The sequence below is a fragment of the Mauremys reevesii genome, linkage group 5 (genome assembly GCF_016161935.1).
Source record: "Mauremys reevesii isolate NIE-2019 linkage group 5, ASM1616193v1, whole genome shotgun sequence".
Classification (NCBI taxonomy): domain Eukaryota; kingdom Metazoa; phylum Chordata; order Testudines; family Geoemydidae; genus Mauremys; species Mauremys reevesii.
The window spans coordinates 136,685,000-136,697,983 of record NC_052627.1 but is presented as its reverse complement, the minus strand read 5'-3'; the positions used below and the strand labels follow the sequence as shown (position 1 = coordinate 136,697,983).

General features: G+C 53.6%; 1 protein-coding gene across 1 annotated transcript in view; it reads left to right on the top strand.

Annotated features, from left to right (window-relative positions):
* The window catches only part of ATP6V1B1 (ATPase H+ transporting V1 subunit B1), a 94,087-nt gene that overhangs the window by 27,540 nt on the left and 53,563 nt on the right, over positions 1-12,984 (top strand). Inside the window, exon 2 of the mRNA XM_039542652.1 lies at positions 12,474-12,529. Within this exon, the coding sequence (XP_039398586.1) occupies positions 12,474-12,529 (56 nt within the window). The remainder of the gene's footprint in view (positions 1-12,473; positions 12,530-12,984) is intronic.

The window sequence follows — 12,984 nt, the reverse complement described above, 5'->3', positions numbered from 1 at the left end:
AAGGTGCCACAAGACTCTTTGCTGTGATTAGGTGAGTATCCCAGCTCTCATGTAGAAAGGAAAGTAAGTCTCTAGTCCCGCCCTCCCCCTGCCCCCAGTTCCAAAGAAAAGCTTGGAAACATGAGCCCAAGTCTCAAAGACCAGGAGTCCAATAAAAAGACACCCCCACCCACCCAATTTGCTCAATCAGAAACTCCTCCCAGATTCATCAAGGCTCATGAGCTTTTTTAAGGGGTACGTAGGCCAAATTTTGAGCGACCCTTTGGGGGACACGGTGTGCATCCATGCAAACCCAGCTGTGCCCATCCCTGCCCTCGAAGGGGTCCTTGCAGGTCAAGTCTGAGGCAGAGCAGGGAGTTTCCATTTGTGCGCACGCTTAGCCATTTTGGACTGGAACCAACAGCCACCAGCGCTGGTTTGGGAGCGTCCTTAGGCGTTTGCTTCGCCTCTGTATGATTCGCTCCCTGTGACTATTTCCATGACCGGGTTCCCTTTGGCGTGGATGCCTGGGAACAGCAGCTCTCTACATATGCCCATGCTCCTGCAGGAGTCACACACCAACGGCTGGGACCTCGATTCCTCAATCCCCTTTCATTTATCCCCCGGCTTCAACCGTTCCCACCGTCCCTCGTGACCCGGGCGGCCAGTCCCAAGCTGCACCTGGAGGCTGAGCTTTGTTGGCAGCCAGCCGCTCGGCCAGTCCATTGGAAGAGAAATGAGCACTTTGCACCAGAGCCCTAAGCTCCCGTACAGCCTCCCCTGCCCCCCAACTGAACAGAGGACCCACCCTAGAGATGCCAGGGGAAGGGGGGCGAGGACAGGAGTGGGGAGAGGATGGATGATTGGAAACAATTAGTGCTTTGGTGTGGTTGGGCCGGTTGTCCTCTTTGTCAGCACGGTCAATTTCCTCTGCTACTTTGCCGCCCCCCACCACCACCACTTGGCTTCCCCCGCTCCTGCCCCAAGGGAGTTAACAGTGCATGATTGTCAGGGCTAATGGAGATTACATGTGACAGGAGCTGTGAATTTGGGGATGGGTGTGTGGAAAGGCCAGGTTGAAAGACTTTCTTTTTGATTTGTTCCCCTCCGCTCCTTGGGCGGAATTGGCAATCGCGTCCAACAGCTTCACTCCCCCATCTCAGCAAAACTCACAGCCCACCCAGCCAGCCGCTCCGCAGAGGAGTGCCGGGCTTTTCTTCAGAACAGCTCAACCCCTTCATTAGTGGAATTGGTGTTTTCCGGTGGAGGAGAGGGTCTCTCTCTCTCTTTCTCCTTCCATCACTCATTCTGTCTCAGTCTCTTTACATGTATTTCCATCTTCCTCTTTCTGTCTTTTCTGTCTTCTCTCTCCCTTCCTCCTCTCTTCTTCCTGTCACTCGTTTACTGTCGCGCGGCGCCCATCGATGGATTCTCACCAGGGCACGATCAAGGTCCATTTTCCCTTTTGCCTGGTGCTGTTGTTTCCTCTTTGCAACAAGGTGGCCCCATTTGCGTGGCAGATCCGGGGCCTCGTTGCGCAGTACAGACAAAAGCACAATGCTCACAATCTAGAATTTCGAGCCTATGCAACAGGTGGATAAAAGAGAGTAGGCCCAAGCAGAGGAGAATCCCTTCTTCATCTGCTTTTTATCAGAGAACATAACTGAATACACTAGAGAAAAGCAACGGTGGGTGGGAGAGGCCTGAATTCAGCACAGTAAGGACCAGGTTACGTAGCACAAGCGTGCGTAATTTCAGACAAGCCACTGCACTGACACAGAGCTGGTTGACAATTTTTTATTAAAGCTTTTTGCTGCGAAACACGGTTGTTTTGATTAGCTGGGAAATGTCCCACAAATGGATCTGTTCATAAAAATATCACTTTGGCGGCTGAAAGGCTCAAAACGTTTCGTCACTCGGCAGTTTGTTTTTGTTTTCAAGGTCTACAAACCGAACGAAGTTTGTCATTGGCTTTTCGGTGAAAATCGGAAAAATTTGCCAACAAACTTCAGAAGAAACAAAAAAAGAACAATGCCGGTGTTCCTCGAAAATACACTTTTTGACTAACTCTATGTCCAAGCTTTTTGTCCTTATTTCTATGGGTATGTCTACACAGCAGCTGGGGACATCAGCTAGTGCACTAAAAATAGTGATATGGTCACAGCAGCGGCTCAGACTAGCCAGTCAACTACGTATCCCGAGGGTCAAGTGGGTTTGTACCTGGGCTCTGGCTACCTGAACTGGGCAGCACCTTCCAAGCTGCTAGGTAGACATACCCTAAGACACACTCAGCCCCTCTGCTTATCCGCTCATCTACCATATCATCCTGTCCCCTCCTATCATCCTGCATTGACTTTTTGTCTGCCTCTTCCACCAACATTTTCATGTGCTTTCATCCACACGGCACATATGCCTGGAACACCCTCTCTGAACTGATCCTTTAAACCATGTCTCCTTCCCATCCCTCCTCAAGATCCAGGTCTGTCTAAGGGTTTTATCCTGTCCACCCATCCCCGTTCTGTCTGAGCGTCTTGCCCATAAAATCCACAATAGTCGTGATGTCCCTAGCGGATTTCACAGAAACTCTGGCGCTTCTTTCTTTTCAGGGCCATCTCTCTGTGTGGGATGAGGGGCGGCTGATTTTTCATTACGATGTTACTTTCCTTTGGGATTTGTTGGGTGGCTGGTGGGGTTTATTGGGCTGAAGGGGTGTCAGCATTGGGAGTGTCATTCTTACGGAGCAGAAGTCTTTCCAAAGAGGAAGGTTTTGCAGCATTTCCTAAAGGTGGCAATTCGCCTGATCTCCGCCAGACAATGGTCTTGGGGATGGATTCCCTCGACAGAGAGTGCTTTGCCCCCTGCCCTCACATGCTGCATCCTGGGCTGTCGCAGGGGCTGCACAGATCAAAATTTGGTTTTTGCTCTAGCTGGGGCTTGATCCATGGATTGCTTTGAAGATTAAGACAAAAGGCTTCAGCTGGCATCGGGCGCTGACTGGGAGCCAGCAATGGCCTGATATTCTCATGATGTCCTGAGCCACGGTGAAGGTGGGAAGCTACAGTCATGCACACCAGGTAGGTACACAGGCAGAAGAGGCTGGAGATGCAAGGGGAAAAAAAGCAAACCTTGTGGCAATGGAACACGCATGTGGAGAAGCTGGCTGGGCAGCTACTGAGCCAGCCAAGGAGCACATATGAGCAATAGGAAGTGGGAACTGGTGTATAATGGTCTGATGATCTCTGGTGGCTGTAGGCTTGGAAAGGGAATGCCGCTGCCAGCCGTGGGCAGAGTGTCCTTCTGCCCCAGTGGAAGAGTAGCTACTTTCAGGTACCAGAGCTGCTGGCTGGAGTGGACTCGTCCCAAGCCCTCTGCTGGAAGGAGTTGCCCGGTCCAGCAGCTGCCCAGGAGCCAATGAGTTTCCTGAATGGGGTCCCAGCGGCGAGTTTGCGCCAGATGGCTAGGAGCCGGGGCCGCTTTTATAGACAGGAAAAGACTGAACCGGCCGGCGGCTCCATCGACTACTGTATCGTGTGGGTGGTTTCTAAACAACGGGCTGGCTAGGAAAGGCGAGGAGAGAAGAAAAGGCCCCAACAAAACCTCCCAGGGGAAGGGAAGCGGCCGGAGCAGCAAAGGATATTTGTGAAAAAGTGGGGAGTGAAATAATAGGAAGAATGGTCACTTTGGGAATAAAAGAGACAAAGGAGGGGAGACCAGTGACTGGGGGAAGCAGCCCCCGCAACCCCCAACCCTCCCCCCCCCCAGGCTGCAGAATGGGAGGCTGGTTTGCTGGGCAGAATTGTGAGGTAATTGGGTAACAGAGAGTTGGCTAATTGTAAAACTGGAAGGAATTAAGGGAATATGAGCGTCGACGAGGGTGTGCGGGAGTGTGGGCTGGAGCTATAGACAGCGAGCGGGGAGGCAGCCGTTGGCGGTGTGAGAACAGAGATGGGGTAGCAGGAAAGAGGGTGGGAGTCCAGGGGGATTGGCCGAAGGCGCTAGCTATGTACTCAGAAGATCAGGGTTTGCTTGCTAATTCTTCCAGAAACTTGCTGTGTGACACCTGGGCCAAGTCAATGAATCTCTCATTGTTGGAGGTCTCCATCCGCCAAACGCAGCTCCAGCTCCGTCTAATCCCTTTGTCTTGTCTGTTTAGACTGCAAACACCGAAGGGCATGGCCTGTCTCTTACCGTGCTGATGTAGTTTCTAGGTGCCTCTATAGTATAAAGTCAGACCTGGAACGGCTTTATCTGGAGCACAATTCCCATTGACTTCAGCGGAAATGGCACGTACTCACAGCTGACAGAAGTGAAGTCCCTGCACTCGGCTCCTGGCTTTGCCTCTAATGCCTTCCGTGATTGTGGGCAAGGCAGCGAGCCTGTCATGCGGACCGTGATATTTAACGACCCCGCAGAGGTGTTGCGAGGATCAGTCAGCTCACAGAGTGCTTGGAAGACAAAAAGCGTTAACAACGATTCATGTTTTTTAAAGCGTCTTTATAAACTGGATGACATTGCACCTTATGCTGGGACTGTGTCAGATTCCCCAGCGGAGTGGAATTGAACCAGGCCAGTACTTGGAGGGGAGATTCCTGCCCCCCCCACCCCAGCCCAGGAAAAACCTAAATGCTGCAAGAAATCTTCTGAAGTATTTTGCAGTGTTGTAGTAGCCGTGTTGGTCCCAAGATATGATAGAAACAAGGCAGGAACTTCTGTTGGCGTAAGCCGGAAGAAGAGCTCTGTGTAGCTTCTTTGGGGCCGATAACAGATATTCCATCACCCACCTTGTCTCTGACATGAAATCATATAAGAACATAAGCTTGGCCCAACTGGGTCAGACCAATGGTCCATCTAGCCCCACCACCCTTCACTATCAGTCAGTCCTGAGATAATGCCCCTGTGTGCTGCTAGCTGCCAGAGATGTCATCTGCAGGAGGAGATGTCATATCAAGATGATGAGCGCTTATAGTCATTACAAACCTGCTGATCCTTTCCGCGAAGGGCACGGTGTGAGTCTGCTGTCCCGTGCGAACGCCAGCTTGGGAAAGAACTCGGCGGTTTCCCTACCTTGAGCCCCACTAATGTTTCCAGTCAGTGTCAGCTTATGCTGCTCATCAAAATGAATCTCTTGTTGCTAAAAGGTGCCTGCTAGCTGGACTGCCAGCCCCATCTGTCCGTCTGTGTGTCACTAAGGTACCTGTCACCATGATACGTAAGCACTGTGGAGAGTGAATTTAAGTACAGAACAGGCACATGAGAGGCAGCAGCAGAGCAGATCTCCATTGTCAATGAGCATCAAAGGCTGGGGGGGGGGGCAGGATGAAGACTGAGATGGCAGCTCTGTCTCCGTCGCCCGATTAGATCCTTGCTCCTTTGCAGAGTCTGAGGAGCCAATAAACTCCAGGAATAAGGGAAATACGAGAGAAAGTGCTTTGAGGTTCTTGACTAGACGGAGCAAAGTACTCTAAGGTGTTAAGACACCATGGTGAGCATAGGAATAGTATCAAAATATGCAACCCGTGCTCTGGGGTTTCTAAGCCTCTGTTTGCCAGAAGCTGGGACTGGGTGACAGGGCATAGATCACTTGATAGTTGCCTTGTTCTGTTCACTCCCTCTGGGGCACCTGGCATTGGCCACTGTCGGCAGACAAGACACTGGGCTAGATGGGTCATTGGTCTGACCCAGTCTGGCCATTCTTCTGTAGATGGATATGTCTGGGGATGGAAGAACTGATAGACAACTAGATGGGGATGTACGGGGATCGACAGGAGGGTGGTTATGAAACATGCCTTTGCACACCTAAAAAAGTCAAACCATCTGTACAGAAAACGTAAGAGCTGAAAATACACTATTGTCATTGCTCAGGCATTTTCTGTCCATTCTGGGAAGAGCATGGCAGGATCCCAGCTCTGCCAGCCAGGCACTTCAGGATCCTTCCCTCATTTGATGCCAAATAATAACATAACGAAAAAAATAAAAACCAGACACTGATGCCAAGCCAAGTTCTGCTCAGCTGCTGCTCTGGATTTCCTTCTGGGAAGAGGCCCAGGAACCTCTAGGACACATCCATGTGGCTCAAAGGTCAAGTGGTCATAATATCACCCGCCATGAACCACATCGTGAAGGTAACACATGGAAAGAGGGTCGTGTCGCCCAGACCTCAGCTTGTTCCCAAGTAGAATCACCCAAAGGGGCAGGAGAGGACAGAGCCAGTGAAAGTGATGGACAGAAAACAGCGTGGGACTGACCAGTCTGGGCTTGAGATCTGGTGGGACTTGACTTGAACAGGAAAGTGGCAGCTCAGACAGGCTGGAGGAAAGATCTGAGTCCTGCGCGTACTTACCTGGGTATCCTGCTTGCCGTGGAGATGATCAATGCTGGGGCATGAGCCCAGGTCGGGGGACTGGAGCAGAGCTGCCAGAGCAAGCACACGTTTTAAAAGAGGTGTTGCCAGAATGGCCAAACCCTCCATCTAGTCAGCAGGTCTGTCTCTGAGAACAGAGGCAGGCGTAAGCCCTCCTTGTGCAATAGGAAACAAAGGCCTGATCCCTATTGGAAAGACTCCCATTGACCTAGACGGGGTTTGGATGGGGTCCTTGTCTCCGGACCCCAGCTGAGGATCAGTTATGTATGTCCCCACGCATGAGGTGTGCGTTGGCCCTTGTCACCCGTATCCTCCGGTGCGTCATTGCACGGGCTGTGCATATCAGCAGAGGGTCCTATTCGACTCGGGAGCTGGGATTCAAAGTGGATGTTTGTAGGTACCAGATCTACCCCCTACCCACTCCCCCGGAGCGCTGCTGAGTTTGTATCTAGTGGGATTCACTGACATCGCCAGTCATCCAAGCAGCCAGTGGGTGGGTTGCAAATGGGGCAATGTAGAGATGTATGAACTAAGCAGCTCCACTGAGCTCAGGCGTTAGGGCAAATGCGTCTCAGGGGCGATTAACCCTGGTGCTTCTGAATGGGAGCCAACCTCCTACAAGGACCAGGGAGGAATTTCCCTCCTCTCACAGGGCATCACATTGAGCTGTTAATACAAGTGCATTATGGGAGGGCAGGTGCCCTCTGAAGACTCACGTGCTGGCAGTTCACAAGACCAGTGTTGTGTCGTTTGCTCTTTACACAGCACTACCACTAATCCAAGCGTGGTGGGGTCCAGAGAGCCATGTCTGCTGCACTCGCACCACGGGGAAGGCCTAGCAAGGTAGACACACTGCAGTTCTGGCTGCTTTCTACAATGTGTGAGAGCCCCCGCAGTGAGAGCCAGGAGAGGGCTCGCAAGCTATTGAAAGGCACGCTGCCCTATTCGTATACACTGCAACAGGAGACCAGACTGGAGGAGAAAATGGTTTGATGTGATAAGGCAGGGAAGGGAGCACCGGAGTACATGGGCCATTGAGCTGTAAGGCAGAAGGTCGGGTAGCCGAGCACATGGTCACACTGAGTCTGGCAAACTAATATTCCTGCCATGCTGGACACTGGTTGGGCTGCCACCTGCAGGGCTGCCAGTGATGCCACCTGCACAGGTAACCGGCTTCTGAAAACTGCATCATTCGAGGTGGAGACATCAAGGCTGAGGTCAAAGGGTGCGCTCTCCCGGCCTGCGAGAGCATGTTTCCCAGTATGGAGGCGTGCAGTGGGACGGCTGCCCCACTCCAGTAGAACAAGGGTTAAAAGCACCCTGGAGAGGGCTGCCGCTGGGAAAAGCAGTGAGAGCAGCTGAGGGAGTAGCTGGCCACAGGTGGGGCCAGCTCAATCAGGGTCCAGCTGGCCCTGATAAGAGGGCAGGGGGGCAGGAACTGAGGAGAGTCTCACTCCTGCCCTGGAGCGGGAAGGGCCTGGCTGCCTGGGATCACAGGGTACCTGAAGTGGAGCAATGCTGGGGAAGGACAAGAGGAGCTGGGGAGCTCCAGCCTGGTAAAACCCCAGGCTGAGGCCTTGTCGAAGGCCTACGAAGGTCCTGGGGTTACAGAGGTGCAGCCCGGGGTTAGGCAAAGGCAGCTGGTCCAACCCCCTTGCCAGTGATGAGTGGCCGTTACAGACTGACGTCTGCCTCAGGGAGCGGGGGCTAGATGGTGACTGGCAGTAGCCACTGAGGCAAGGGGAGTTTAGAAGATTGGGGGTTCCCCTGGGAGGGGAGACCTAGAGCGTGGGGACTGCTGTGGGGGCAGAATCCCTAGGTCAAAGGGGCCCTGGGGTCCGGGAGGGACACAGGGCCTGAGGCAGGTGAGCCACTGGCCAGCAGAGGGTGCTCTGGAGCTGGAGTTGAGCTAATTCCCAAGGCGACCGGCAGGAGGTGCCATGCCGGTGAGTCCGCGGTCTGCTACAAGGCAGCAGCGGCTCCGCAATCCTGCAGGGCCAAGTTCTAAATAGATGACCCATGTCAGGCAGCCAAAACCCTGACAGCCTCTGGATTCGTGCTGGCCTGCAATCAAAGGGGTGCGTGTGCGTGTGCGCGGGCGCTTATGACGTGAGGTGTAGTAAGGTTCAAGTAATGTTTGTAAGGCTCCTCGAGGCCCTAACATGGAAGGCAGAGACGAGCCCAGTGGTGCAAGGCGTAGATTACTCAGGGGCAGGTTTTTTCATCACTTTGCCATTGCTTGCTGCTCAGGACTGGGCTAGAAAGTACCCTGGAGTCTGACGCCTCTCACACCAGCTTTATGCCTGGCTGTGACTCTACTGGCGTCAGCAGAGTTACGGCCGATTTACACCAGGGGAAGTGAGGGCAGCGGTACAGAGAAATGGAGAGCACCGCTCTATGGGAATGTTACTTTAGCATCTAGAGCAGCGGTCCCCAGCCTTTTTGTCTGACGGGCGCCAGATGAAGGACCATGGCAGCGGTCGAGCATCCGCCGAAATGCCGCCACTGAAATGCCGCTGAATTTCAGTGGCATTTCGGCGGATGCTCGACCGCCGGCCAGAATGCAGGCGTGTTGGGGACCGCTGACCTAGAGGCTGCAATATGCTAGGTACTGCACAGCGCAAGAGACAGTCCTTGCCCTGAAGCTCTTGCAGCCTGAACAGACAAGGTGGGAGAAAGGAAGGATTATTATCCCCATTTTACAGGTGGGGAAACTGAGGCACAGCATGATCTAGTGACTTGCCCGAGGTCACACAGGAAGTCTGTGGTAGAGGCACAAGACCATCCAAACTACAGAGGGAACCAAGGCACAAAACTCAGCTTCAGAGCCAACCTCCCTCCCAATCCAGGTGCGTCTGGATCAGGGGATCTGTCCTGGCCCATTGCATTAGAGAAGCCAGGTGCAAAGATAGGATCAGGACCTGAACTTTCCCAGAGCTCTGGAGTGACAGTCTGGGGCCATCTCCAGCCAAAACCTTGGGAGACTTGTGACTTCCTCAGTCCTTTGGGCTGAGCTGCATCCAGAGCTTTGGGTTCAAAAGAACCTGAGATTCCCAGGGAAGCGCCGAGACTATAAACCCCTGGGAAACAAAACTGGGGCAAAGGCCTTGCAGAGAACCACTGACCTCCTTGCAGCCTGTCTATCAACCTCCAGATGGGCCCCCACTGCAAACTCCGAACCCAGATTTCAACTGCTGAGCTAGGTTTGGGGCTCTTTTTTAGAGGCTCACCTGGGCTCCGCGCTGCACCCGTTTGAAATGGTGGGTCTGCTCTGTATAAATGGCAGTACGGGGCTGGGTGCCAATTGTCTCAGTGAAGCCAGATCACACGTGTTTAATTTACAAGTAGAAAGATGGATTTTTTTCTAACAGCTGGCCCTGCAGCCTTCCCTCTGGCCGGGCTGCACAAAGCTCTTCCTAGCATGCTGACCAGTATTCTCCTGGTTCACGTGTAGTCCTCCATCTGTCTGCATCCATCTGTTGTCTCTTGTCTTGTACTTAGCCTGTTAGCTCGTGGGGGCAGGGACCATCATTTTCTTCTGGATTTGTACGGCACCTAGCGCAGTGGGGTCCTGGGCCATGACTACGGCTCCAGGCACTGTGATAATACAAATAATAACGTTTGGTTTTCTTCTAATGGCCAGACCCACAAGCTGCCCCCTGGGATCTGAGATTCAAGCTGGTGTCATTCCGTCTCCCAGCTCGCCGCCAGGAATAAAGGTTCCACAGGCTAAACTCCGCCCCTCCGTCCTGTGCAGCCCCACTGTCCTCCTGCCCCCACCTGTGCACCTCCACTTGCCGTCATGGGGTTGCCCAGGCGTGGGTGCTGGGTACACAGCCTTGCTGGTGATGCACAAGTCCGGCTCCTCCTGTCTTTAACCGAGGTAGCTCCAGCAGGAGGAACAAGCAGCCAAAGCGCCAGCGGATCTGGCATCGCTGAGCCCAGGGAGCGGCTGAGTAAGAAGGTGCCATTTCTTTTTGAGCGCGAGAGCCGCTTTTCACAGCTTCCGACAAAACCACAGTGACATTTCTGAAGTGCTAAACTAACTTGTCGCCCAGTCACTCCACTGTCACGGTGTATGATGTCACCAGAGCCCTGCCATGGGGCTACAGCCGGGCAGCTGGCGGGGGCGGGGCCGGGGGCCCTCGTGAATTACACTCCAGGCAGCTCCACCGCCTGGGCTTGCGGGAGAGGCTGACGTAGGTTTCGCCTTCGCTTCCCTTCCAGCAGCGTTTGCGAGTTCAGTGCCTGGATTTTTGGTTGCAGCCAGGGTTGGTTTGGCCAGTGCGGGAGGAAACCGCCCCCTTTTGGGTGAAGGGGTCTGAAATCTGACTAATAGCAAGGTAGGGGCTCCCATCCCCCCACATCCCCCCTCCCCACCTTTGCCGCGGGGCAGCCTGGGCCTGGGGCTCCCAGATGTGCAAGGCCTAGTGGGCAGGTTGTGACCTTTACAGAAATGGTGGCTATACATGTCAGAACTAATGGACTTGAGGCTGCGAGAGGGGGGCAGGGGAGAGAGCGCATTCAGGAAGAGATCAGCACAAGTGCGGCTCTCGTTGCTGGAGGAATTTCTGGGTCTGGTGCCTGGGCGCACGGAGCTAGGGGAAGGTGATGGGCGCACCCTGCAGTTCTTTGCTGAAGGAGCTCTCTGGAGCTCGCTTTAGTTCACTGGGGAAAAGGGGAGCAGAGTCCAGCGTGACAGACCCACCGTGGGGATTTTCAAAGGAAAGCAGCCATCTCTCCTCCTGGAACAAATCCCTGCTCACCTAGCAATGTCAGAGGTGTCACTAAACCGCACACCGCAGCCACCTGGCTCTTCATGGTGGTAACGGGGATAAATATCCCTGCTCCAAAAGCCTGGCCCCTGCATGCTTGAGCTAAAGGAGAACCTCCGCTGGCAGTACAGAGCCTATGACACACAGCTGGCCAGTTCTGATTCCATCCGGTAGAGGGCAGTTTGCCATCTAGCTCTCTCTCTCTCACCCACACACATGTCAGTTCCCTACACATGTCATGGACCAGCCTTTTCACAGTGGGCTGGATGCTGAGTTCGGGGCACCTCTGTGGGCCGTGTGCAGACATATATTCCAGGTCCTAGAACCCAGTCCTGGCTTTAGGATTTAGCCATGAAGCCAGTCATGGGGTTACACAGTCAGACAATTAAATAAGAGAATGGCTCCCCTCTAACTTGACTTCAATGACATCTCGGGGGGGGCACCCCCAGAAATGGTTCAGGTGGTACGTCTGCCCCTTCCACTGCAGTTCAGGGAGGAGACCGGCAGCCGCCTCGCTGCAGTTAGGACTCTGGCTCAGATCCTTCGGCCCATGCAGTGCTAAAGAATCCCCCCACCCTGTCTTGGGGATGGGGGCGCCAGCTGCACTGACTACAGGAGACCCCTTTGGCCGGCTCTGAGGCTGCAGAGACCCAGCGAGCACTGCTTCCCCTCCCAGCCGTGCCCCAGACAATATCAACCGGCTAGAGAAGATCGAGCAAGAGCTTTTATTTGCATACCACAAAGACCAGGAGGCATTCAGTGAAATTGAAAGACGGTAGATTCAAAATTGATGAAAGGAAATATTTTTTCACACAGTGTGTAAGTTGCCTGTGGAACTCATTGCCACTGGATGCAGTTAAGGGCTTAGAAGCTAGACAGCCAGAATGTTTTCATAGTTAACACTCACCCAGATTTTGGAAGGGACACAAACCTTCATATTTAAGGGGTTTAACTAATCTCTAATTTACATTATCAGCTCTTTGAGGGACAAAGGTGTGTTTGTACAGCACCTAGCGCAGTGCGGTCCCAGCCCATGACTGGGGCTGCTAGGCACTACCACAATGTAAATACTCTTCATAGGAAGTAGGATGAGACCTTAATAGGGGGCAGATTATCCCACTGCTGCCTGCTGTGGGGTTCTTACACCCTGCTTCTGGGGCTGGCGACTGGCAGCGGCAGGAGACTGGACCAATGACCCAAGGTTCAATCTACTCTGGCAGGTTCTAAGATTTACAGCTTGGACCTTTCGATAGCCTGGCTGCTGCCTTGATGTCCCCGGGGCCATCCCTGTCTTGCCTGATCCTGGGAACCAGCCCTATTCCAAGTCCGTTTCTAATGCCGTGCTCTTTGCTCTGCAGCGTACCGGACGGTGTGCGGGGTCAACGGGCCGCTGGTGGTGCTGGACAATGTGAAGGTAACCGAAATGCATTCCCTGGTGCTTTATCCTATGCCAAACGACTGGGCAGCATGTCACTGCGTCAGCCTTACGCTTTCTCCCACATTCTGCTTTGGGCTCTCCCTCTCGCTTGCACACAGTCCTTGGCCCCCGCCTCTCCCATGAGCGGCCCCGTTTTCTCCGTCTGGTCCCTCCTTAGTGGTACCGTAGGAACAGCACTGCTGTGCCGGCCCGTTGTGCCAAGTCATGTGCTTTCACTTTAACTACAGGCACATACAACGCTCCGGGCTTGTTGTCGCCTCTCGGCTGAGGTGAGGAGATAGTTTTCGGGGAGATCTGTCGTGTACAACCTGCAGGATCCTGAGGGGCTTAGGGGCTGTCCATCAGGTAGTCCACCCCGGGGGGGTCATGTCCAAGCTGAGTTTGGCTTAACCTTATCTTCTCCTGAGGCAAATGCACTTGGAATCTCCTTC